The 26,729-nt window shown below is 37.2% G+C and overlaps 1 protein-coding gene across 6 annotated transcripts in view; it reads right to left on the bottom strand.

Annotated features, from left to right (window-relative positions):
- Nucleotides 1–26,729, bottom strand: part of EPHA6 (EPH receptor A6) — a 1,019,792-nt gene that overhangs the window by 554,893 nt on the left and 438,170 nt on the right. For all 6 annotated transcript variants that reach the window (XM_027554351.1, XM_027554393.1, XM_027554360.1 and 3 more), the window contains exons 4-5: nt 25,401–25,556; nt 4,835–5,170 (exon numbers count right to left, since the gene is read on the bottom strand). In XM_027554351.1, the coding sequence (XP_027410152.1) occupies nt 4,835–5,170; nt 25,401–25,556 (492 nt within the window). The remainder of the gene's footprint in view (nt 1–4,834; nt 5,171–25,400; nt 25,557–26,729) is intronic.

Raw genomic sequence — 26,729 nt, 5'->3', positions numbered from 1 at the left:
GGCAAACCACTTCAGTATTCTTGCCTTGAGAACCCCATGAACAGTATGAAAAGGCAAAATGATAGGATACTGAAAGAGAAACTCCCCAGGTCAGTAGGTGCCCAATATGCTACTGGAGATCAGTGGAGAAATAACTCCAGAAAGAATGAAGGGCTGGAGCCAAAGCAAAAAAACAATACCCAGCTGTGGATGTGACTGGTGATAGAAGCAAGGTCTGATGTTGTAAAGAACAATATTGCATAGGAACCTGGAATGTCAGGTACATGAATCAAGGCAAATTGGAAGTGGTAAAAAAAGGAGATGGCAAGAGTGAACGTCTACATTCGAGGAATCAGCGAACTAAAATGGACTGGAATGTGTGAGTTTAACTCAGATGAGCATTATATCTACTACTGTGGGCAGGAATCCCTTAGAAGAAATGGAGTAGCCATGATGGTCAACAAAAGAGTCTGAAATGCAGTACTTGAATGCAATCTCAGAAACGACAGAATGATCTCTGTTCATTTCCAAGGCAAACCATGCAATATCACAGTAATCCAAGTCTATGCCCCAACCAGTAACGCTGAAGAAGCTGAATGGTTCTATGAAGACCTACAAGACCTTTTAGAACTAACATCCAAAAAAGATGTCCTTTTCATTATAGGGGACTGGAATGGAAAAGTAGGAAGTCAAGAAACACCTGGGGTAACAGGCAAATTTGGCCTTGGAATATGGAATGAAGCAGGGCAAAGGCTAATAGAGTTTTGCCAAGAGAACGCACTGGTCATAGCAAACACCCTCTTCCAACAACACAAGAGAAGACTCTATACATGGACATCACCAGATGGTCAACACTGAAATCAGATTGATTATGTTCTTTGCAGCCAAAGATGGAGAAGCTCTATACAGTAAGCATAAACAAGACCAGGAGCTGACTGTTGCTCAGATCATGAGCTCCTTATTGCCAAAATCAGACTTAAATTGAAGAAAGCAGGGAAAACCACTAGGCCATTCAGGTGTGACCTAAATCAAATCCCTTATGATTATACAGGGGAAGTGAGAAATAGATTTAAGGGACTAGATCTGACAGAGTGCCTGAAGAACTATGGATGGAGGTTCATGACATTGTACAGGAGACAGGGATCAAGACCATCCCCATGGAAAAGAAATGCAAAAAAGCAAAATGGCTGTCTGAGGAGGCCTTACAAATAGCTGTGAAAAGAAGAGAAGCAAAAAGCAAAGGAGAAAAGGAAAGATATAAGCATCTGAATGCAAAGTTCCAAAGAATAGCAAGAAGAGAAAAGAAAGCCTTCCTCAGTGATCAATGCAAAGAAATAGATAAAAATAACAGAATGGGAAAGACTAGAGATCTCTTTAAGAAAATTAGACATACCAAGGGAATATTTCAAATATTCAAAATATGCAAAATTGGGCTCGATAAAGGACAGAAAAGGTATGGACCTAACAGAAGCAGAAGATATTAAGAAGAGGTGGCAAGAACACACAGAAGAATTATACAAAAAAGATCTTCACGACCAAGATAATCATGATGGTGTGATCACTCACCTAGTGCCAGACATCCTGGAATGTGAAGTCAAGTGGGCCTGAGGAAGCATCACTAAGAACAAAGCTAGTGGAGGTGATGGAATTCCAGTTGAGCTATTTCAAATCCTGAAAGATGATGCTGTGAAAGTGCTGCACTCAATATGTCAGCAAATTTGGAAAACTCAGCAGTGGCCACAGGACTGGAAAAGGTCAGTTTTCATTCCAATCCCAAAGAAAGGCAATGAAGAAGAATGCTCAAACTACGACACAGTTGCACTCATCTCACACGCTAGTAAAGTAATGCTCAAAATTCTCCAAGCCAGGCTTCAGCAATACATGAACTGTGAGCTTCCAGATGTTCAAGCTGGTTTTAGAAAAGGCAGAGGAACCAGAGATCAAATTGCCAACATCTGCTGGATCATGGAAAAAGCAAGAGAGTTCCAGAAAAACATCTATTTCTGCTTTATTGACTATGCCAAAGCCTTTGACTGTGTGGATCACAATAAACTGTGGAAAATTCTTCAAGAGATGGGAATACCAGACCACCTGACCTGCCTCTTGAGAAACCTACATGCAGGTCAGGAAGCAACAGTTAGAACTAGACATGGAACAACAGACTGGTTCCAAATAGGAAAAGCAGTACGTCAAGGCTGTATATTGTCACCCTGTTTATTTAACTTATATGCAGAGTATATCATGAGAAACGGTGGGCTGGAAGAACCAAAAGCTGAAATCAAGATTGCTGGAAAATATCAATCACCTCAGATATGAAGATGACACCACCCTTATGGCAGAAAGTGAAGAGGAACTAAAAAGTCTCCTGATGAATGTGAAAGTGGAGAGTGAAAAAGTTGGCTTAAAGCTCAACATAGAAAATGAAGATCATGGCATCCGGTCCCATCACTTCATGGGAAATAGATGGGGAAACAGTGTGTTTCCCTAAACAGTGGAAACAGTGTCAGACTTTATTTTTCTGGGCTCCAAAATCACTGCAGATGGTGACTGCAGCCATGAAATTAAAAGACGCTTACTCCTTGGAAGAAAATTTATGACCAACCTAGGTAGCATATTGAAAAGCAGAGACATTACTTTGCCAACAAAGGTCCCTCTAGTCAAGGCTATGTTTTTTCCAGTAGTCATGTATGGATGTGAGAGTTGGACTGTGAAGAAAGCTGAGCACCGAAGAATTGATGCTTTTGAACTGTGGTGTTGGAGAAGACTCTTGAGAGTCCTTTGGACTGCGAAGAGATCCAACCAGTCCATTCTGAAGGAAATCAGCCCTGGGATTTCTTTGGAAGGAATGATGCTAAAGCTGAAACTCCAGTACTTTGGCCACCTCATGGAAAGAGTTGACTCATTGGAAAGGACTCTGATGCTGGGAGTGGTTGGGGGCAGGAGGAGAAGGGAACAACAGAGGATGAGATGGCTAGATGGCATCCTGACTCATGGACATGAGTCTGAGTGAACTCCTGGAGTTGGTGATGGACAGGGAGGCCTGGCGTGCTGTGATTCATGGGGTCGCAAAGAGTCGGACACAACTGAGCGACTGAAGTGAACTGATTGTTTTTATTCTCAAACTTAATTATTTATACCTTATAGGTAGAACAGTTGTATTGGGTTATTTTTAATCAGGTAGCAGAAAAAAGGCTTAGAATTAATGTGCTAGTGTAGAGCAAAACAGAAGACCTAAATCTGTTTTATCTTGAAGACACATCTGAAACCATTCTGTTGATACTACAGGAATAATAATAATAAAAAAAGAAAACAGTAATTCCATTTTGAACAACCAAAAAGCAAATTCTATGATGTAGAACAATTTTTTACATGAAGGGGAATATTATATAGTAAATACGAAAATGGTGATTTTACAGTACTATTTGTTTGCTTTATTTATTAGATGTATTTCTGAAGAGCATCAGCAAAGTGAACTTATATTAGTTTGAATAAAATAGTCAAATCCATTTCAAATATATTTTTAGAATGCTAAAGTTTTCTTCCTGTATTTTTTACAGGTTTATCAGTGTTCTTCTTTTAACTTCTTATTTTGCAACAATGATAGAGCCGTAGAAATTTACCAGAAAAAAAAAGTGTACTGCAACTTCCCACATAGATTTTACCCAGCCTCCCCCAATGTTAACTACTTGCATAACTATAGTGCAATATCAAAACCAGAAACTGACATTTGGAAAATCCACAGGGCTCATGTGTGTGTGTGTGTGTGTGTGTCTGTGTGTGTGTGTGTGCGTGCATGTATATGCATTGAGTGCAACTCTTTGCAACTTATCATATATCTAACTTCATGTAACTACCACCATTATCACTACAAGGCTCACTCCTGATATTCCTTCACAGCCACATGAGCCCTGTAGATTTTCCAAATGTCAGTTTCCTGGTTTTGATGTTCCACTATAATTATGCCACCTAGTCTGTGGCATTTGTTATAGCAGACTCAGCAAATAAATATAGTGTAAAAGAATAGTTTTATCTGTATAAATTATCCTCATCTATATGTGTTCACATAAAATAATACTTTTTGCTATAAGACGATCCTTTCTGTAACAACATAATTTATGAATGCTTCTCAAAGGGAGTTTTTAAATCTCAAGTTTTCCTGGTATCATGCTTTGTGAAAAATTACATAATGGGGGGATTAAAGATAATATACTCTTATAAAAAGCATGGGACTCTTCATGCCTGACTATATTGCAGTAAAAATCTATAGTGTTAAAAGGGGCCATTTAGCTGAAAGCAACTGGAGTTTTTTTTTTAAAAGACAGCTTATTTTTTACACAAAACTGCACCTAAACAACAGCATTTAGATACATTAATGGATATATTTGCTGTTCCTTTTAAGAGTGAATTATGGTTAGGCATGTTGGCTGCACTGTTTTTATAATATAGATGAGTTATAATTAGTATAAATACTTACTATTTCCTTATTTGACAAGGAAAAGAGAGGGTTGCGTAAGTAGGGCAGCTGAATTTCAATTCATTTAGTAACCTTATTTATGTCTGATGTTTGTTGATAGGTTATATGAACTTGCTTATTAAGATATATCAGCATAGGATTAAATGAAAAACATAATGCATAGCCATTAAAGACAAGGATTGTATCTAATTGGCAATACTAGTAAGTAATATCAAAAATATCTTTCTGCACCTTGGGAAACAGTAAGAACAACAATCAGTAAATCACCCCTATAATGTAGAGAGTGTGTAACTGCACCCCAGTGAATACAGGTCCACCAGGGATATTAAGCATCAAAATGGAATTATAGATCTGTTTTGAGAGAACAGCAGTAGAACTTACCATCTTGATCCGTGGTCACTGTAATAGCTGTGAATGGCTTGGGAGAAAAACTCAACTCAGAAACTCCATTCATGGCTTCTATTTCAAAGGTGTAATTCACGTGAGACACAAAGTCAAGTACTATCACGGAATTGTTGATCAGGCCAGTATGTCTTGGGATGAAGCGGAGTCCTCCACCACAGTCCTCACACTGGCTGGTGTCTAAGCCACATTTCTTACAGATTACACTGTATGTGAGGTCTTTTCTCCCTCCTGTGTCACTTGGTGGGCTCCATTCCAAAATAAGGGCCGTTTCATTGATGTTAAAAACCACATTCCTAGGAGCTGAAGGTGGCCCTAGAGAAAGCAATTAAAAAACAAATGTACATGTATAGGACAATGAATTATAGTGCTAACTTGAAAACGTCAATAATAAACATGTGCTGGTATTTTATATTAGTTTGAACTCTTTCTTCTGATGGAAGCCATAAAGAAAAATGGTTAAAAATATCTGCATAAGTTTAGTAAGAGTGGAGTCTTAGGGGTGAAGATGGTCTGTATATTAACTTTTGGCATATAAATTTCAGTATTTAACATCAAAAGCCACAGATCACCAAAAGTTACAGTAATTATACTTCTTAAATTTGTTGACTGAAAAAATACAATAACCCAACATTATTTTAAATTGCATGATGGCTTTGTATAATTACATCTTAATAATTGCATCTTCATTTAAAAACTTTGAAGAAATAACATACATATATAAAATATGTTGTGTTCAGTATTTTAGTCTTCATACTATGCTTGATGTATAACTAAAACTCTCATTCGTTTGAAAATCTAAGAATCTTTTTCTCACAGGCTGAGAATAAATGGCCATAAATTTAGGGTGGACACACAGTTTGGAAGGAAGGGAATAGGAACAGAAACTGGAGGCAACATAAATACTTTTTTAGGTCCTGTCAATTTCACAGGACAAAAGCATTATTTGGAAGGGCTGCGTGAGTGTGCTCAATTGCATCTGACTCTTTGCCAACCTCTGGAATCTAGCCCGCCAGGCACGTCTGTCCATGGAATTGTCCAGGCAAGAATACTGGAGTGAGTTGCCATTTCCTTCTCCAGGGGATCTTCCTGATCCAGAGATGGACCCCACGTTTCTTGTGTCTCCTGCATTGGCAGGTGGATTTGGAAGCGATCAAAGGGGATATAGGTAAGATATGGTACCTAGATTTTATTTATACAAACTTTACTAAGCATAAGTAAATGCATCCTTGAAAGCTTATAAAGAGACTTTCAAGATCCTCTTATTTGTCATCAAGAGTCTGCATAAACCATATTGGTCATGGGTGGTGGATGAGCATCTGCTCTCTTTTCTCATTATTTTTCCATATGATCACACTGCACAGAGTACATAATATCTTTAACTATTCATTTTTTTTCTCTTAAAATTGTGTCAATAATCTTGTATATTCATCTCAGTCCTTCAAACCTTGGTTTCATATCATTCACTGAACAATTATTAACTGAAGGTCTACTGCGTGCCAGACAGTGCACTGTGTGCTTGCTATATTGTGAAATGCCACAGAATCCTTCTGTAAGAGACTGTGCCTATGACAGATACTTTGAAAAATAATTAATTGCATAAATGACTCATTAAATAATACTGCTATATTTTAAAAGGTTAGTCTTAAGCAATTCAAACAGTTCTTTAAATTCGGAAATTTGCTTAGAAGGAGGAAAATAATTCTCTGTGGCATTCTCTGCATAGAAATAAATTCAAGTTTTCACATAGGCTTCTTTTGGATTTCAAGACATGGTCATTCACTCATTAAATAAGTTTTCCATGACTACCATCTGTGCCAGGTATTTTGCTAGATCTTGGGCTTACAGCCTAAATCTGATAAATGTTATTTCTGCTTTCTTGCTATTGATATTTTAGCTGAATGGCTAGATAAACACAAATGCACACACAAAAACAGAAGAATAAAATTCAAATTATAATAAGTGCAATTACAGAAATCAAAAGGAATGGAGCTAAAAAAAAGTATCAGGGGGCCAACCTGATAAACCTTCTGAGAAGGTCTCATGCAGGTGGTGTGGAAGATGTAGAGAGGGGTAGGAAGGATTTTAGAGATAGAACATGCACGGTTCTTCAGTCAAAAAAGGTTGTGAAATAGTCATGGAAGTGACAGAAGATCACTGTAGCTAGAATGTAGAAGGAGTAAGCAAGAAGTGAGTTTTAAGCAACAGGAAGGGGTCGGATAATGCAATACTGCTATGCTCACTGGAATGAGTTTGTATATATACATATATATATATTTTCATTTAAAAGGAAGAAGCTGACAGATTCTATGTACAGAAGTGATGTGTTTCAAAAACAGCAATGCAGCTGAAGTGTGGGGAGTGGTCTTAAAGATAACAGAGGACTCAGTAACAAGATCTGTTCCACAGTGTTAGAGAAGCATAACATCACTCCTAAATCCATATAATTTGGTGTCGGGTTTGAGATATTAAGAAATGCTATGCTTCCTTTTTTCATCTTGTTGGATCCTATTATCAGCAACCTGATGGGTATGGCTCAGACACCTATATGTGCACCACCTAAAGCCAGCCCTAGAAATGGGAGTTAGTTTTTCTAAAAGGTTTCTGTATACCTTGCTTTATGCCATTTCATGTTCCAGAGAGTTACAGACATGTCTGCTTTCAGAAAGGCAAATACTGAAGGGATTATAAACTAGAGCACAGGGATAAGCATAATTTTTTTTTTTTATCTCCAACCTAGACTCATGCCTAGGAGATAAAGATTCATTATCATTATCATAATAGTGTCTTCCTACTGGATGACATATTCATATTGTTGCTCTTTTCTCTTATTTATAATGGAAAACATGAATTATTATTCACTTACATTTCCAAGATCAGGAAGAATGTTATCAATTATGTTATGGGTGTCTGCAAGTATATGACTGTCCGCCTAGAGATACTTAAATTAAAAAGGCAGACACCCTTCTTACTCAAGGGCCCTCATACCAATTTGCATGACAATTAAATAGCTTTTTAATTGCCATTAAATTATGCCAGCTAAACTGTGATTTCATGCAAATATTAAGCTGTAATGACATGCAGTGAATCATTTACTAAGATTTAGAACTTAGAACAAAGAGAGACAATTAATTTTAATCCTCAGATTCCACTAAATTATGTGTCACTGGGCTTTTATGAATGTGGCCTGAATGCTTTGTTATCATTTATAAATTATACAAAGATTATGTGACACATTGGGAGAAAAAAACTTGGCAGCAATAACTCTTTTGGAGACATCTGTATTGAAAACTCTCAGGGATTTCCTTCTGTTGATCTTTTTCTTCAAAGGAAACAAGTAATTCACACAGGAAGAAAGCAATCTCCACACTACACTCTTCAAGACCAACCTCATAAGAAAAGGACAACTATCCTAATTTCCAACTAGCTGTTTTTCAAGACCATCATGCAAATAAACTTGAATAAAAACTACAATCTCATTTCTATTAGTTTATTTTTAAAACAGTTTCAATCTTCCTTTGGCTTCACTTTGGATTTCCCCTTTACACAGGGGAAAAAAAGATTGTGAAATAGTCATGGAAGTGACATTAAGTCACCGTGCTCTAACAGTAAACGTATGAGAAGCAGTGGCAGTGCTGTCCAGTCCCTTCCCAGAAGAGCATCTGGCCTTACAACCCCCATCTTCCTCTCACAGTAGCAGAGGTCAACTGGGCTACATTTTTTATTTTTCATTTTCATTTTTTCTTTATGTAAAATGTTTTAAACAGAGCTGTATTTCTCAAAATACATCCCATTATAATATCTCTAGTCCCTTGAGAAAAACCCCCCAAAATGAGCTCAGTGCTCAAATTACGATTCCTCTGGCAGATTGATGCTGACACAAAAGAAACGCAATTTCCTTCCCTTTGTTGAATCCAACATTTCCCAAACATTTATTTATAAAATATTATTTTCTAAGAAGCATCTGAAGGAAAGCTAGCATTCTGCTAGTTTTCATATCTTTTTCATATTAATTGAAGAGTGATTATTAATTCACCCATTAACTCTATAGCTAATTGTGGTTTATAGATACATTTTTAACCTTAAGAACAATGAAAATTTGATTCAAGTAACTGAGGATATCAAATCATGAAAGGCTATTGCCTATTAAACTGTGTTTTCCAATTCTTAAGTTACTACCGGACAATAATTTAAATGTGTCTGCTACTACCAAGATGCAATAATATGGTTTCCTGATAAAAAACATAGTCACATCTGAGTTTATGGATGAGAGAAAATAGTTCTATGTTTACCTATGTCAGAAACCATTACAGATATAGTGAATCATCTAGAGATGTTTTGGTAAATGCTTTTGCAAAGGAGTAAATTATATGAATAAATGAAAAAGTATGTCTCCAGACTTTCATAATGTACTAAAAACATCAGTTGTCAGATCTGCATATAGACATAATTTAAAACTCTAAAAGTCATTTCATTTTGTTCCACATCACTATCAATTTTAACTTTATAGTTATATTATTAACTTCATAGTAATATTATTCCTATATAATCTTTGAAAAAGGTACTTAGTGGAGCCCTGTTAACAAAATTTTGTATTTGTATTCATATCTAAACTACTATGTGCTCTATCCATAAGACTTGTTCATAAAATGTTTGTATATTTGGAAATAGACAATGAAACTGGGACTTCAACCTCACCACAGGGAAAAAATTAAGTCAATCTATTTAGAGAAAGAAATGACATCCAGGAAAGGTTTGTAATTATGTCAAGGTCATAAAATTCATCAGTGGTAGGATGATAATCTAAGTCTTTTTGATGTTTAAGTTTTTCTTTTTTTTTTTACTCTATCACAATGTATTCATCCCATAAACAGAAAAAATTTCATTGGGTTTTGCTGAGAGAGTACTGTCAAATATAAATTTTCAAAACACAGATATTAGAGAGCAATTTATTGCCTTCCTACAACAAATTTCTTTTAACAATGTTCCTTAAAGCATTTAAAAATAATTTATAGAAGAGCAACTGAAACTTAAATCTTCAAGATAAATATTGCTCAAAATAAGAAACATGTGCACTTAAAATCCTTTGAATTCTACATATTCTTATTTTCTTCAATATTATTGCACTTACCTCAGTAAATAAATTGATGTCTAAAATTAAGACTTATCACTTATGTTTTCACAATACTACAAATGACGACTTAAGATAACTCTTTAGTTAGATTTTCCCTTTATTCTAAAACTCATAGTTAAAGGAAACAAAAATAATTTAAAAAGAACTCTAATATTCTAAATAACATTCACTTCCAGAATAAAATCTAAAGCTCTCAACCTCATCTACATTTGTCTTTATAACTAGGCCATCCCTCAGCCTCTTTTTTCTTTTAGTTACATCTAAATGCTTTTGGACAAATTGTTTCTTTATCTTTTTTGCTCTGTGGAAAATGCCTACTCATCATTCATATTCTGATTTAGGTGTTACTCCCTTGTGATACCTTCCTCCTGTCCTCGGGCAGAACTGAATACTTTTATACAAGGTAGGCATGATTTAAAAAAAAAAAAAATAGCATTTTTTAGTACTTTCTTTGTTCCAAGAAGTATACTTAATATTTCATGATTTATTTCATTCAATTATCACAACAAACAACCTGAAAGGCAGTTATTAATATCCCGATTTTATAGAAAAGGTGACTGCTGCTGAGTCGTTTCACTCGTGTCCAACTCTGTGCGACCCCATAGACGGCAGCCCACCAGGCTCCCCCGTCCCTGGGATTCTCCAGGCAAGAACACTGGAGTGGGTTGCCATTTCCTTCTCCAATGCATGAAAGTGAAAAGTGAAAGTGAAGTCGCTCAGTCTTGTCTGACTCTTAGCGACCCCATGGACTGCAGCCCACCAGGCTCCTCCATCCATGGGATTTTCCAGGCAAGAGCACTGGAGTGGGGTGCCATTGCCTTATCCAAGAAAAGGTGACTAATACTTACCAAATGTACATGTTGCACTGAAATATGTATATTCATGTATATTTCTATTCTAGTCTAGCCTGATACCAAGGTGACATATTCTTTAACTAAGGGCATGAATAGAATGCACAGTTTTGTGCAACCCTACAAGAATTATCTTTTACACAGTGCAAATTTTGAAAAATTTTGGGAGAGCGGTGTGTTCAAGGCTATAATCTTTGCAAGAATCAGATGCTAATTCAATATAGAAACATGTTACTTGAAAATCACTTAAGTAGTAGAAAGGACTGTCTATATTATGAAAATATTAAATATAAAATAATAAATATCAATATTTATTAACTAATAAAAACTCAGCAAAATGGACAGCCACCAATATCTCTACTCATTGGGAAGGAATAAAATGTTTCTTTTTATTATTTAGAGATATTCAAAACTTGAAAAATAAGCATTTGTGGCTCTAGATTTCTATTCTATAGAGCATGGACATAATTTTACCATGTAAAAGTTTCAGAAAATAGTTGTCAACTATTTTCATCAATGCAGAAAAAAAATTTATATAAACCCATAGAATAACTAGTTCTAACAATTACCAAAACATGCAATAGTTGTGCAGGGCAAGAGTTAAAGGGCAAGACCACATCTATAATAAAAGCACACTAAAACACAAATGAAATCATGAGGAACCTGAGTTTGAGTGTTTTGAGTAAAAATCATCCAGTTTCCCTCAATATCATGAAGGAAAATATCTTGCATAACTATATATAGCCTTTTCTGTGTTTAAGTTGGGTATTTTTAATTAAACACTCATTAGAAATACAAAAAAGAGAAATATGATGAGTCTAACCAATGTCATATTATGGGAGGGAAAAGCTAAATAATAAATAGATTAAAGCAAATTAATGTCTTTCTCAAAAATCATAACATTGCAGGGGTAATTATGAGTGTTCTATTTCTAATTATGGATGATTTGTGGTCACTGGTCTGTTATGTACAAGTAAATGATATTAAATGGGACAATCCTGAGTTCCAATTGTTGATGCCAAGAATAGATCTGTTCTGGAAGATCTGGCAGTAAGTGGTAACTCAATTCTTCAGCATCAGCAGTAACCACTTAATATCTCTTCCTATGAAGGAACCTCTCCCAGGTAATTTGGTAAAATAATCTTGCCTGAAATAAAAACTAAAATATTTATGTTTAGGAAACTTCATAATGCTCAAGCAACATCTTCTATCAGTGATCTGTACTAGGGAAACAGAGTCATTACATATAGGTGTCTATTCTGGAATAGACATTTTAACTTTAAAAATATATCATTTTAACTTTAAAAATATACCATTGCAATACACAAAGTAAATATTTAGCTATTTTCTATAATGAGAACAAGTCTAGAATATAGTACAGCCTGCTAGAGGTAATAAATACATCTTTGCAATGTCCCCTTTCTGGCTTCTGGAAAATCATGGCTGCAACAATTGTGTTGGCAATCAGCCACCTAAGCAATCAGTTGTGGCTTTTGTTTTTCAACAGTGAGATGGAAAAGCAAGGTACTAGAGTGTTTTTTCCATACAAAAGAACCTTAGGAGAAAAAGAGAGGGAGGGAGAGGGAGAAGGAGGAGGAAGAGAGAGAGAGAAACTCAAAGAGATTGGATAAAAAAAGAAAAGACATCAAACAGAGCAGGGCCATCTGGAGGATTCTGTATTCACCCAGAATAGGGGACCTGAGAAGGGCAGCTGAAATGTGGAAGAACACCTTTCCTGCTGCATCTAAACACAGTATTTATTCTACTCAAAATAAGGTTGAGAAAATAATGACTTTCTTAAGTGGCCAATTATCCCAGAAATAAAGAAGCCATGTTTTACAATGTTAATCTTAGAGCAAAAATAAATTCAACTTTTATACTTTCACTCCAATCATTGCCATTGTATATCAAATACAATGATAAAAAAGACATTACATTTCCAAGAAAAGTGAAATCCTTAATGATGTACATGAGAAGTAACTGTAAATATGACTCACATTTTATATTTTGAACTTCTCTAAGTAGGCAGCAATGGCAACCCACTGCATTACTCTTGCCTGGAAAATCCCATGGACAGGGGAGCCTAGTGGGCTGCAGTGCATGGGGTTGCTAGGAGTTGGACATGACTGAGTGACTTCACTTTCACTTTTCACTTTCATGCATTGGAGAAGGAAATGGCAACCCACTCCAGTGTTCTTGCCTGGAGAATCCCAGGGACGGGGGAGCCTGGTGGGCTGCCATCTCTGGGGTCGCACAGAGTCGGACATGACTGAAGCAACTTAGCAGCAGCAGCAAGTAGGCAGCACAAATGTTTGTTCAATGTGTTACTCTTGTAGCACCTGTTCAGTAATTAAAATAAAATCTTCCTATTGATTTAAACACATGAGAAAAATCAAAGTGAAAATGCTATGACTGAGGAATTACATTTGTCTATGCATCCACATATTAGATCCTCTCTTTATTTCTCTGTCTTTTCTTGTTCTCTGTCCTTCTAGCTTGACAAGTACTTTCTTAGTAACTTTTACAGTCCTTTGTTTCTCAAACCTTAGTGAACATTTTCTCCTTCTGTCCTAGAAAAGCCTTATAGTTAGTTATTTTGATAACAGACTTCTTGGCAAGCAGCCTGATCTCTTGTGCTTCAAACTGATCTAAGAGGCAGCCCTAATTGATCAATATGTGATATTATGGAGTGTTCCATGACTCATCCTTTAAAGCATACAACATATATTAATGAATCACCTGAGAAATTAAGTTAAGAATCTATGAAGTAGATTAAGATAACAGATAAAACATTTCAGAATTTCATTTCAAATTTATTATTCCCAATTTCTTCTACATACTTTGCAGTTCATGTAAAAGGTGTACAACGAATGTTTTAGAGATCAGGAATATACAAACTTAGAAGTTATCATTGGGTATCAGGACCATTTGAGACATCCTGCTGCTGCTGCTGCTGCTGCTAAGTCGCTTCAGTCGTGTCCGACTCTGTGCGACCCCATAGACGGCAGCCCACCAGGCTCCCCCGTCCCTGGGATTCTCCAGGCAAGAACACTGGAGTGGGTTGCCATTTCCTTCTCTAATGCATGAAAGTGAAAAGTGAAAGTAAGTCGCTCAGTCTTGTCTGACTCTTAGCGACCCCATGGACTGCAGCCCACCAGGCTCCTCTGTCCATGGGATTTTCTAGGCAAGAGTACTGGAGTGGGGTGCCATTGCCTTCTCCTTGAGACATCCTAGTATAGTTAAAATTAGAGATGGAAAAACAGGCCAGGGCTGAAATTTAGATGTCCTTGGATTGAATCTTATAATTCTGGCAAAAAGGTGCTGGGCTTTGAAAGATTTAGGCATAGGAAAGAATAAAATAATCAAGATCTTGTTTTTATTTAAAAATAATATTTCTAATAGTTTAGAATATTTGGGGGGTTAGAAGACCAAAGGAAGGACACTTGCCATAATATTACTCCATTAGCCCAAGGGAGAGTTGATGGTCTTACCAAAAAGAAAGGACTAGGAGTTGGTATGAAGGAATGGACAGAAGAAATACTAAACAGTAAAACTGACAAGCTTTGTGACTACTGAGATACTTCAAGGGTAGGGACAGGGTTATGAGTCCCTTGCTTGGAAGCCTGGGTAGATGAGGATACACCATGATAAAGAAACAAGCTAGGTGAATGAGCAAGCTGAGGTATGAAGTAATAAAAGTGACTTTCAAAGATGAGCTAAAATTATTATTTGATTTGTTCTTCAAATATTTATTTTGTGCCCAGTACTTGCCTGGTATTATTATTAGTGCTGGAGATAAAGTAAAGAAAAAACATTCATGATCCGCTTGCAATCTACTATAGGTAGAATGAAAATAAACAAGGAACTGAGTGTACAAATAAATCAGATATTTTCTAAGAGTGACATAGGCATAAAAAATAAAATATATGATATAAAAAAGAGTAACTGGGAGGGATTCTATTTTTGAACAGGTGGTGAGAAAATACTTATCTGATTGACATTTGAGCCTGGCAATAAGAAAACCACAATAGAGGACCTAAAGAAAAAGAATTTCAAGTAGAGAAAACTTTTAGCATTAAAGATGAGAACAGGGCAGCATCATGGAAGTCCTTGAGTTTAACAACCAAGGAGAGTATGGCGTGATACAAGATTGGAGATGTAGGCAGGTATCTCTGGCACACTTAGGTTGTCAGATCCCAAAATGAGATGGTGAGGTGACTTTGGACTTTAGGAGAGAAGACTGGGATATGGATAAAACTATAGGCATCATCTCTTTATAGGTGCTATTTGAAGCCATGAAATTGAGACTGTGTGATAAGAACAGAAAGCTAAGAAAGGAGTATGAGAAAAATTAATATTTAACAGGTGATGTTGGCAATTGCCAACATCCACTGGATCATCGAAAAAGCAAGAGAATTCCAGAAAAACATCTACCTTTGCTTTATTGACTACGCCAAAGCGTTTGACAGTGTGGATCACAATAAACTGTGGAAAATTCTGAAAGAAATGGGAATACCAAACCATCTGACCTGGCTCTTGAGAAATCTGTATGCAGGTCAGGAAGTAACAGTTAGAACTGGACATGGAACAACAGACTTGCTCCAAATTGGGAAAGGAGTATGTCAAGGCTGTATATTGTTACCATGCTTATTTAACTTATATGCACAGTATATCATGAGAAACACTGGCTGGAGGAAGTACAAGCTGGAATCAAGATTTCTCGGAGAAATACCATTAACCTCCGATATGCAGATGACACCACCTTTATGGCAAAAAGTGAAGAACAACTAAAGAGCCTCTCGATGAAAGTGAAAGAGGAGAGTGAGAAAGTTGGCTTAAAGCTCAACATTCAGAAAACGAAGATAATGGCATCTGGTCCCATCACTTCCTGGCAAATAGATTGGGAAACAGTGGAAACAGTGTCAGACTTTATTTTTTGGGGACTCCAAAATCACTGCAGATGGTGATTGCAGCCATGAAATTAAAAGATGTTTACTCCTTGGAAGGAAAGTTATGACCAACCTACACAGCATATTCAAAAGCAGAGACATTACTTTGCAACAAGGGTCCATCTAAGCAAGGCTATGGTTTTTCCTGTGGTCATGTATAGATGTGAGAGTTTGACTGTGAAGAAAGCTGAGCGCTGAAGAATTGATGCTTTTGAACTGTGGTGTTGGAGAAGACTCTTGAGAGTCCCTTGGACTGCAAGGAGATCCAACCAGTTCATCCTAAAGGAGATCAGTCCTGGGTGTTTTGTGGAAGGACTGATGTTGAAGCTGAAAATCCAATATTTTGGCTACTTGATGTGAAGCTTTGACTCATTTGTAAAGACCCTGATGCTGGGAAAGATTGAGGCCAGGAGGAGAAGGGGATGACAGGATGAGATGGTTTGATGGCATCACCAACTCAATGGACATGAGTTTGGGTAAACTGCAGGAGTTGGTGATGGACAGGGCAGCCTGGCGTGCTGCAGTTCATGGGGTCGCAAAGAGTCAGACATGACTGAGTGACTGAACTGAAGTGAACAGGTGAGCAAAAGAAGATGCCAATGCATACAAGGTTCAGAAAATTAAGAGGGTGAAGGGGAGATTGCAGAGTCTTAGAATAAAAGAGAACAAATAGTTTCAAGAAAAAGGGAGAGACCAACAGAGTTAAACATCATAAATAATAAGACAAAATATTTCTAACACAATATGGTAAATTAGATAATTGGTCAATTTTTCTTACACAGTTTACTTGAAGTGATTACAGTAGGGTGAAGAGCAAAATTCTGAATGCAGTAGAGTAAAAAGTAAATTAAAAGTGTGTTAAGAAGTAACTGTAGCCAATGAAAACTGCTTTTCCAAGTACTTGCTTTGGGAGAAAAATTATTGGGCTGGGAATATTTTTTAATGACAGAAGTTTGAGTGTATTTATAGGTTAAGGATGGTTAGTGGAAACAAAATGGCAAAGAGGAAATTAACAATAATAGCCCAACTCAATAGACTTAAGGATTAGATCATCCCCTATAATCAATATTTGAGGAATTAGTTTTGATTATGAGACATCTTTGTGTTTTATTTATCTGTAGCCATCCAAAGCACCTAAAAATCTTTATGTGTATACCTTACCAAAGAAGAAATACTGATGGCAAATAAGTGTATGAAAAGATGTCTCACATCACATCATCAAGAAAATGCAAATCTAAACAACAATGAGGTGCCACTATATAACTATCAGAGATAGCCAAAATCCAGAACACTGATACCAATAAATGCTGATGAGGAAGTGGAGCAACAGGAACTCTCATTTATCATAGGGATGCAAAATAGTACAGCTTGGTGGTTTCTTACAAAATTAAACATATACTTACCATATGATTCAGCAATTACACTCGTAGGTATTTACTCAAAGGTGTTGAAAGTGTATGTCCATAAAAAGACCTACACAGGAATGTTTATAACACTTTATCCATAACTGCTGAAACTGGGAAATAATCAGGCTGTCCTTTAGTAGGTAAATGGATAAATAAACTGTGGTATATCTAGACAATGGAATATTATTCAGCATTTAAAACAGATGTGCTATACAGCCATGAAAAAACACAGAAGACTCTTAACTGTATGTTACTAAGTGAAAGAAGCCAATCTGAAATCTTCTACTGTATCATTCTAATTATATAACACACACACACACACACACACACTTATAGATATAAAACAAAAATAAGTGGTTGCCATTGGTTGGTGGGAGTAAAGGATGAATATGTGCCCCGAAGATTTTAGGGCAGTGAAAATCCTGTGGATGATACTATAATGATCAATACATGTTATTACACATTTCACAAAACCAAATAATGTACAACACCAACAGTGAACCCCGGGGTAAACTATGGACTTTGGGCGACAATGATATGTTAATATAGGTACACCAAATGTAACAAATGCACCATTCTGGTGAATGATATTGATACTGGGGAAAGCTATGCTTGTCTGGGTGTGGGGAGGGAGGTATATTGGAAATCCCCATACTTTCTCTTAATTCTGTTCTTAATCTAGAATTGCTCTAAAAATGAAAATATTTATGTAACTGTATCATATGTATGTCTCAAGACTATGGAATGTAAAAAGATACCTATTTACAGGGCAGCAATAGAGATGCAGATATAGAGGATGGGCCTGTGGACATAGCCGGGGAAGGAGAGGGTGGGAAAAATTAGAAGAGTAGCACTGACATATACACACCACCAGGAGTAAACAGACAGCTACTGGGAAGCTGCTGTAGAATACAGGATATCCAGCCAGGTGCTCCGTGATGACCTAAGGGGTGGGATGGGGGTAGATGGGAGGGAGGCTAGAGAGAGAGGGTGTACACACACACACACACACACACACACACACACTTATGGCTGATTTGCTTTGCTATATGGCAAAAATCTTTCAGTATTTGAAATAGCTCAACTGGAATTCCATCACCTCCTCTAGCTTTGTTCCTAGTGATGCTTCCTAAGGCCTACTTGACTTCACATTCCAGGATGTCTGGCTCTAGGTGAGTGATCACACCATCATGATTATCTCGGTTGTGAAGCTCTTTTTTGTACAGTTCTTCTGTGTATTCTTGCCACCTCTTTTTGATATCTTCTGCTACTGTTAGGTCCATATCTTTTCTGTCCTTTATCGAGCCCATCTTTGCATGAAATGCTCCCTTGGTATCTCTAATATTCTTGAAGAGATCTCTAGTCTTTCCCATTCTGTTGTTTTCCTGCTATTTCTTTGCACTGATCACTGAGGAAGGTTTTCTTATCTCTCCTTGCTACTCTTTGGAACTCTGCATTCAAATGGGAATATCTTTACTTTTCTCCTTTGTCTTTCGCTTCTCTTCTTTTCACAGCTATTTGTAAGGCCTCCTCAGACAGCCATTTGTTTTTTTGCAAATTAGGAAGACTCAGCAGTGGCCACAGGACTGGAAAAGATCAGTTTTCATTCCAATCCCAAAGAAAGGCAATGAAGAAGAATGCTCAAACTACTGCACAATTGCACTCATCTCACACGCTAATAAAGTAATGCTCAAAATTCTCCAAGCCAGGCTTCAGCAATACGTGAACTGTGAACTTCCAGATGTTCAAGCTAGTTTTAGAAAAGGCAGAGGAACCAGAGGTCGAATTTCCAACATCTGCTGGATCATAGAAAAAGCAAGAGAGTTTCAGAAAAACATCTATTTCTGCTTTATTGACTATGCCAAAGCTTTTGACTGTGTGGATCACAATAAACTGTGGAAAATTCTGAAAGAGATGAGAATACCAGACCACCTGACCTGCCTCTTGAGAAACCTGTATACAGGTCAGGAAGCAACAGTTAGAACTGGACATGGAACAACAGACTGGTTCCAAATAGGAAAAGGAGTACGTCAAGGCTGTTTATTGTCTCCCTGCTTATTTAACTTCTATGCAGAGTACATCATGAGAAACGCTGGGCTGGAAGAAGCCCAAATTGGAATCAAGATTGCCAGGAGAAATATCAATAATCTAAGATATGCAGATGACACCACCCTTATGGCAGAAAGTGAAGAGCAACTAAAAAGCCTCTTGATGAAAGTGGAGAGTGAAAAAGTTGGCTTAAAGCCCCACATTCAGAAAACTAACATCATGGCATCTGGTCCCATCACTTCATGGCAAATAGATGGGGAAACAGTGGAAACAGTGGCTGACTTTATTTTGTTGGGGTCCAAAATCACTGCAGATGGTGATTGCAGCCATGAAATTAAAAGACGCTTACTCCTTGGAAGGAAAGTTATGACCTAGATAGCACATCTAGGTAGGTCATAACTTTAAAAAGCAGAGATATTACTTTGCCAACAAAGGTCCATCTAGTCAAAGCTATGGTTTTCCCAGTGATCATGTATGGATGTGAGAGTTGGACTGTGAAGAAAGCTGAGCACAGAAGAACTGATGCTTTTGAACTGTGGTGTTGGAGAAGACTCTTGAGAGTCCCTTGGACTGCAAGGAGATCCAAACAGTCCATTCTAAAGGAGACCAGTCCTGGGTGTTCTGTGGAAAGACTGATGCTGAGGCTGAAACTCCAGTACTTTGGCCACCTCATGCAAAGAGTTGACTCATTGGAAAAGACCCTGATGCTGGGAGGGACTGGGGGCAGGAGGAGAAGGGGACGACAGAGGATGAGATGGCTGGATGGCATCACCAACTCCATGGACATGGGTTTGGTTAGGCTCCGGAAGTTGGTGATGGACAGGGAGGCCTGGTGTGCTGCAATTCATGGGGTCACAAAGAGTCGGACACTACTGAGCGACTGAACTGAATTGACTGATGGCAGAAATCAACAACATTGTAAAGCAATTATCCTCCAATTAAAAATTTAAAAATGAAAGATAAAAAGGTACCCATCTCTATAGTGAACATCCAAAGAAATTATAAAACTCTTAAAGGTGAAAGCATATGCTGTGTTGTACCAGAAACTTAAGGGTTGCTGTTGTTTTGAAGATAGTGCTAAGAAACAGGGAAAGAGCTCTTCAGGTCCTTAAAATCCTGTCACTCATATGATTACAGGCAACAGCTACCTAGGAATTCTTTCCCTACTAGGGAATTTGGGCTTCCCTCATAGCTCAGTTGGTAAAGAATCTGCCTGCAGTGCAGGTTTGTTTCCTGGGTGGGGAAGATTCCCTCGAGAAGGAAATGGCAACCCACTCCAGTATTCTTGCCTGGAGAATCCCATGGACAGAGGAGCCTGGCAGGCTACAGTCCATGGGGTCATAAGAGTTGGACACGACTTAGTGATTAAACCACCACCACTAGGGAATTTACTAGCCAAATGTGTTGGTTATTCATTTTAAATATTTTGGTCCTCCATTTTATTTTAAACTCAATCACTGAAATTTCCCCTGCCCATGATACCAAGTTAAAAAAAATAAAATAAAATAAAGCCTCCTCTTAAATGCCTGGAAGATTCTCTGAAAGCATGGTTTCAAATGCTAAGTCAAAAACAGCAGAAGGTGATGTCATTGTTTACCTGACATAAATTCTGACTCTTAGACAATATTATTGGAATAAAGGTGATTAAAGAACGGCTAATTCAGAGACACACAATCTATAAGTTAAGTGAGCTTCCAGCTACTAAAAATCTATTAGAATTTGGCTATTTTTTTTTTTTTTTTTTGTAGTTAGTGAAAAATGAAAAGGTTAGCTGCTTATATGACTCTTGGCCTCAAAAGTCCTGCATCTTGGTGCAGGACTGGTCCTTTTAAATCTAACTGTTCCATGACCTCTTGGCTTGTCTTTTTCATTGGCTTTTCATTTTCCTTTCCTAACAATCTAATCTTTCAATCATAGGAAGTATGATGCTTTGGAGTTAATGATCTTTGCTTGTTCTGCATGTATTATAATAATTGCTAGGCTCTCTCACCTAGTCAGAGTATAATTCAAAAAATATTTATTTACATCAGATATCCATAGAGTTAGTGGACTTAATATATTTTATGTAAAAGTCTTATAAATTCAGAACATTTCTTCAATTTGTAGGAATTCAGATGGTAGAAGTTGTGATCTCAGAATAATATTACCAACATAAAGTATTTAATAGATTGAACACCAACTTACCAAAAATAATTTCAAAATGAATTGAGAACAGCTTTCTGTACTAAACTCTTATGTAGCAGCTGCTGTGGGCTAGGCATAGGGATTGAACTCTGATCTTTGGCAAGTCTCCTACATTGGCAGTAGAATTCTTCACCACAGAGCCACCAGGGAAACCCAGGTATTATTCTTAGCACTTTTAAAAATAATAACTTATTTAATAATTATAAATAACAACAGAATGAGGTAGGCATTGTTATCACTAAGAATGGTGCAACAGAGGTTAAAAGGTTAAATAATTTGCCCAAACCATATAGCTAGTAAGTACCTGTAAGAAACATGCTCAACAGCCCAAAACCAATGGGTGGACTTGTATACATGAAGTACAGCGAAAGTGCGAGTTTTTAACTAAGGTCTTGAAAAACCCGGTGTCTGGTGGGTAGGCACACCCAGAGCGAATACAACATGGAATTTATTCCCTAACTCACAGGTTTCCACCCTCCCCCCACCCAGTTCCTTATTGGCTGTGTACTATGTAGTGTACAATTTTTGCGGACTTCACCTAAGTTTCATTATTTCCTTATAGGGTACCCTTCTTTCTTCCTTCCCAACTTTTCATTGGGAAAAAGCATTTTTCAACAAAGGCTTTCTGGCTAGTAAGAAAGCTCAACATCCTGTTTTCTTAGGGAGCCTCTAGGTGCCATTGAATTGTGTCAAGTCTGCAAGACATTAGTCAAGTTTAGAGAGAGAGTGAAAAAGTTGGCTTAAAGCTCAACATTCAGAAAATGAAGAGCATGGCATCTGGTCCCATCACTTCATGGCAAATAGATGGGGAAACAGTGGAAACAGTGTCACACTTTATTTTGAGGGGCTCCAAAATCACTGCCAATCGTGATTGCAGCCATAAAATTAAAAGACGCTTACTCCTTGGAAGGAAAGTTATGATCAACCTAAATAGCATATTCAAAAGCAGAGACATTACTTTGCCAACAAAGGTCTGTCTAGTCAAGGCTATGGCTTTTCCAGTGGTCATGTGTGGATGTGAGAGTTGGACTGTGAAGAAAGCTGAGTGCCAAAGAATTGATGCTTTTGAACTGTGGTGTTGGAAAAGACTCTTGAGAGTCCCTTGGAATGCAAGGAGATCCAACCAGTCCATCCTAAAGGAGATCAGTCCTGGGTGTTCTTTGGAAGGAATGATGCTAAAGCTGAAACTCCAGTACTTTGGCCACCTCATGCGAAGAGTTGACTCATTGGAAAAGATTCTGATGCTGGGAGGGATTGGGGGCAGGAGGAGAAGGGGACGACAGAGGATGAGATGGCTGGATGGCATCACTGACTCAATGGACGTGAGTCTGAGTGAACTCCGGGAGTTGGTGATGGACAGGGAGGCCTGGCGTGCTGCAATTCATGGGGTCACAAAGAGTCAGACACGACTGAGCGAATGAGCTGAACTGAACTGAGAGGCAGGGCACAGACAATGGGTGGATCCTATCTCTTTAGGATCCAGTCTGATCTCTCTCCCCAACCCTAACTTTATCTAAAGAATCCAGGCCTCAACTTTGTCATGTTCCCAAGTTTAGCAATGGCACCCTACTCCAGTACTCTTGCCTGGAAAATCCCATGAAATTCACTTTCACTTTTCACTTTCATGCATTGGAGAAGGAAATGGCAACCAACTCCAGTGTTCTTGCCTGGAGAATCCCATGGACAGGGGAGCCTGGTGGGCTGCCATCTATGTGGTCGTACAGAGTCGGACATGACTGAAGCAACTTAGCAGCAGCAGCAGAAGCAGCAAGTTTAGCTACTTCAGAGCTAGTTATTTTGTCTTGAAAATGGACCACTTCAAATTTATATTTCTTACAGTACCAAAGCCAAGATTCACACTCAGATACTTTGACTCTAAAAGATGGTGAATTTACTAGTACACCATTGTAAGTTTTGGCTAAAATTAAGATAAAGACGTATTCAATAAAGTAGCAGAGAGAAGCCTTTAGAGGTGAGTTTCCAGTGGCTCGAATTCGGGGGAGCTGACAGAACTTTTCACCTTTGTTTGAGTTTCTGTTTTAATCCCTATGGCAGTACAGTATGCTGTTCCCTGTCAAAGCTCTGCCCAATGATGACCAAAAGTATGCTTCCATTTAGTATAGCTAAAGCAGTTTAACATAATTGTAAACATAATTTACAACATCAAATATTAAAAAAAAAAGTTTTTAAAGAGAGAAAAATTCAAGAAACTTAACAATGTTAAGCTAGTTAAGTATACATATTAGATTCAACAAAGACTGAGATTTGTAGATTTTATTGTATCCCATATTTATTTATTTCCTTAATAGTCTCACTCCATAGAATTAATCCTCCCCAACTCCCTACTCTGACCCCTCACTAAGGGTTATACTGGTGGGAAACAATGTATTCCTTCACTTTGTCAATCTGTCTATTCATGGCCTTCTAATTCCTAATGGCTCAGATGGTAAAGAATCTGCCTGCAATGCAGGAGACATAGATTCGATCCCTGGGTCTGGAAGATCCCCTGGATAAGGGATTGTGTTCTTGCCTGGCAAGTCCCATGGACAGAGGAACCTGTCAGACTACACTCCACAGGGTCTCAGAGTTGGACACAACTGAGCAACTAACACTTTCTTTTTTCAAGAAAATAAAAAGAGCAGATTCCCTTCTCTCACTCACCTAGGCATCTACTTAGTTTCTGATGTAGGTTTTTAGGGATACTTCCCAGGCAGAACTGTAACAATTTGAAACACCACCACCTACATATACATACATACATACATACAAATATTTACCAGTAGGAGAAATATTTTCCTATTCAAAACTATTTCCACAATTAGGTAACAAATGATATTGAGAATTTCTCTTTTCCTACTTATAAGCTTAGAATATGTTCCTAGAAAAAAAAATCTAGCTAATAATTTCTCATGCTGTATTTTTCTGAAGAAAGTAGTCACTCAGTATTTATAGTCAGAAAGCAAAAATTGTATCTACTAATAAACGTGTTGTATTTTTAAGTGTATTCTATAAAAGTATTTTATATTGTATAAGATTGTAGTAACGCACACAAATCTACAAACTGCATCATTTAAAAGAAATGTAACATATCCATTGTCTCTGAGGAATATGTGGCATTATGTATTTTTAATCCATTTCAGCCCCTGTGAAATTACATAAGATAATCAACATTGTGGCACCAATTCATCAAGAAGGGTGAAATTTCACTATATTTTATTTATGTATTTAATAAGACTTTTATAACTAAGAGGTGACATTTTACTTTTGCATGGCTTAGCAATGCATTAATATCAATATATTCATTTTTATTTTTAAAGTGTACATATAATTTATGATACTTTAATAATAGGAGAATATTACTAATTTAAAATTCTTGGGGCATGCATTAAAATGACCTTCACATTTAGATTTAATATTCTATTGGTTTCAAATCAACAATGGGAGAGAAAGTGAGAGGTGAAATGTGGATAAACTCAAAAATATCTTCCCTTTAGAGACAAATGTCAAGTAAAACTTGAACTTTCCTGTATAACATTAGCACAGTGACTTTCAGAGTTCCATACTGAAGCTCCCCTGACACAGCAAACTTGATGGCCCTAAAGTGATGCGCCTTTAAATGTTCAAGAGTTAAAGCAAATAACACAACTTTTGCTTATAAATCCTCAAAGAAACCTTTAGCTGCTTTGATTTCCTAAGGACAAATTATGCCTAAGAAAAATTTGCCAGGTCTCCAAACCAGGGCTGGTGGTGGCATGTCAGGAATCAATGTGATTTTTGAGAAAACATACATTCTCTGTAAGCGGCTAACAAATAATTATACTAAGAAAGAGAAACTTTTCCTTGACTAATATCAAAGACAAGCAACATTGATCACACAGAATTTTGTATATCCACTTCTTTTTTTAAAATTTAGAATAAAGAGACCAAAAGGATTGAAAATAGGATTTTCAAATGCAAAATGGACAGACTTACTGGTACATGCCATGGAAGGTGGGTCTTTTTCAGCTCGAAAGTAACCCTTTTCACACTGACAGACAGAAGTTGCTTCCACGTAGGTTAAACTGTGTGGAGGACACTTAGAACATTTTATGTTGCCAGCAAACGCTTTATAGAATCCTGGTCTGCAAGCTGTGAACACAGGAAAAACAATTTTTTTTGATTATTGCTAGAATTATTTTATTTGCACATGTACAACACATTTTAAATTATACACTTTGGAATTCAGTTCACACATACACAGAAAAGTCAATACATGCTAATATTAACGAATGAAATAGTTATTCAAAATTAAGTTATACAATGGGGAATCATATTACATTACAACTAACTGATCATATTATCACCTCAAATTTTTGTAACTGCCACAAGCTAGACATGGGCTTTAGTCTTCTTATATGCACAATTCTTAGCATATTTTGAATATATAGTTATTATAGATGCCTGAAAACTTAAATGAGTGAATGAATAATAATTAATTCACTGATGTCTAATATGTGGCTACTTTGTAAGTGGAATGAGCATTCTATTTATCTTTTAGTCAGTAGTTTTAGGTTTTGTTTGTATTTCTGTTAAAAATGGGATCAGTTCAGTTCAGTTCAGTTTAGTCACTCAGTCGTGTCCAGCTCTCTGCGATCCCATGAACTGCAGCACGCCAGGCCTCCCTGTCCATCACCAACTCCCGGAGTTCACTCAGACTCACGTCCATTGAGTCAGTGATGCCATCCAGCCATCTCATCCTCTGTTGTCCCCTTCTCCTCCTGCCCCCAATCGCTCCCAGCATCAGAGTCTTTTCCAATGAGTCAACTCTTCGCATGAGGTGGCCAAAGTAGTGGAGTTTCAGCTTTAGCATCATTCCTTCCAAAGAAATCCCAGGGCTCATCTCCTTCAGAATGGACTGGATGGATCTCCCTGCAGTCCAAGGGACTCTCAAGAGTCTTCTCCAACACCACAATTCAAAAGCATCAGTACCTAAATCTTCAGAACTTTTAAATTATTTTCTTATGTATCCCTTCTTTGTCTACCACTTCCTTTTTCTCTATTTATAGAGTATGTACATTTCATTTCTAAAGAAAAACAAACCACCAAAAATAGGAATGTTTCCCAACATTATGTCAATACTGAAGAAGGAAAGTTTAGTATTATTTGATTCAGTGGTTTCCAATGTTTTCTTTTAGGAGAAGTTATTCAGATATATACGATCAGGTTAAACATTCACTGTGGTATCTATTTCTATATTCAAAATATTCATGCTTTTGAATATAACATGCATCTAATATAACATAACAGATATGCTTTTTGTAT

Source organism: Bos indicus x Bos taurus, chromosome 1, assembly GCF_003369695.1.
Source record: "Bos indicus x Bos taurus breed Angus x Brahman F1 hybrid chromosome 1, Bos_hybrid_MaternalHap_v2.0, whole genome shotgun sequence".
In the NCBI taxonomy this organism is placed as follows: domain Eukaryota; kingdom Metazoa; phylum Chordata; class Mammalia; order Artiodactyla; family Bovidae; genus Bos; species Bos indicus x Bos taurus.
This window is presented reverse-complemented; position numbering and strand designations above follow the sequence as displayed.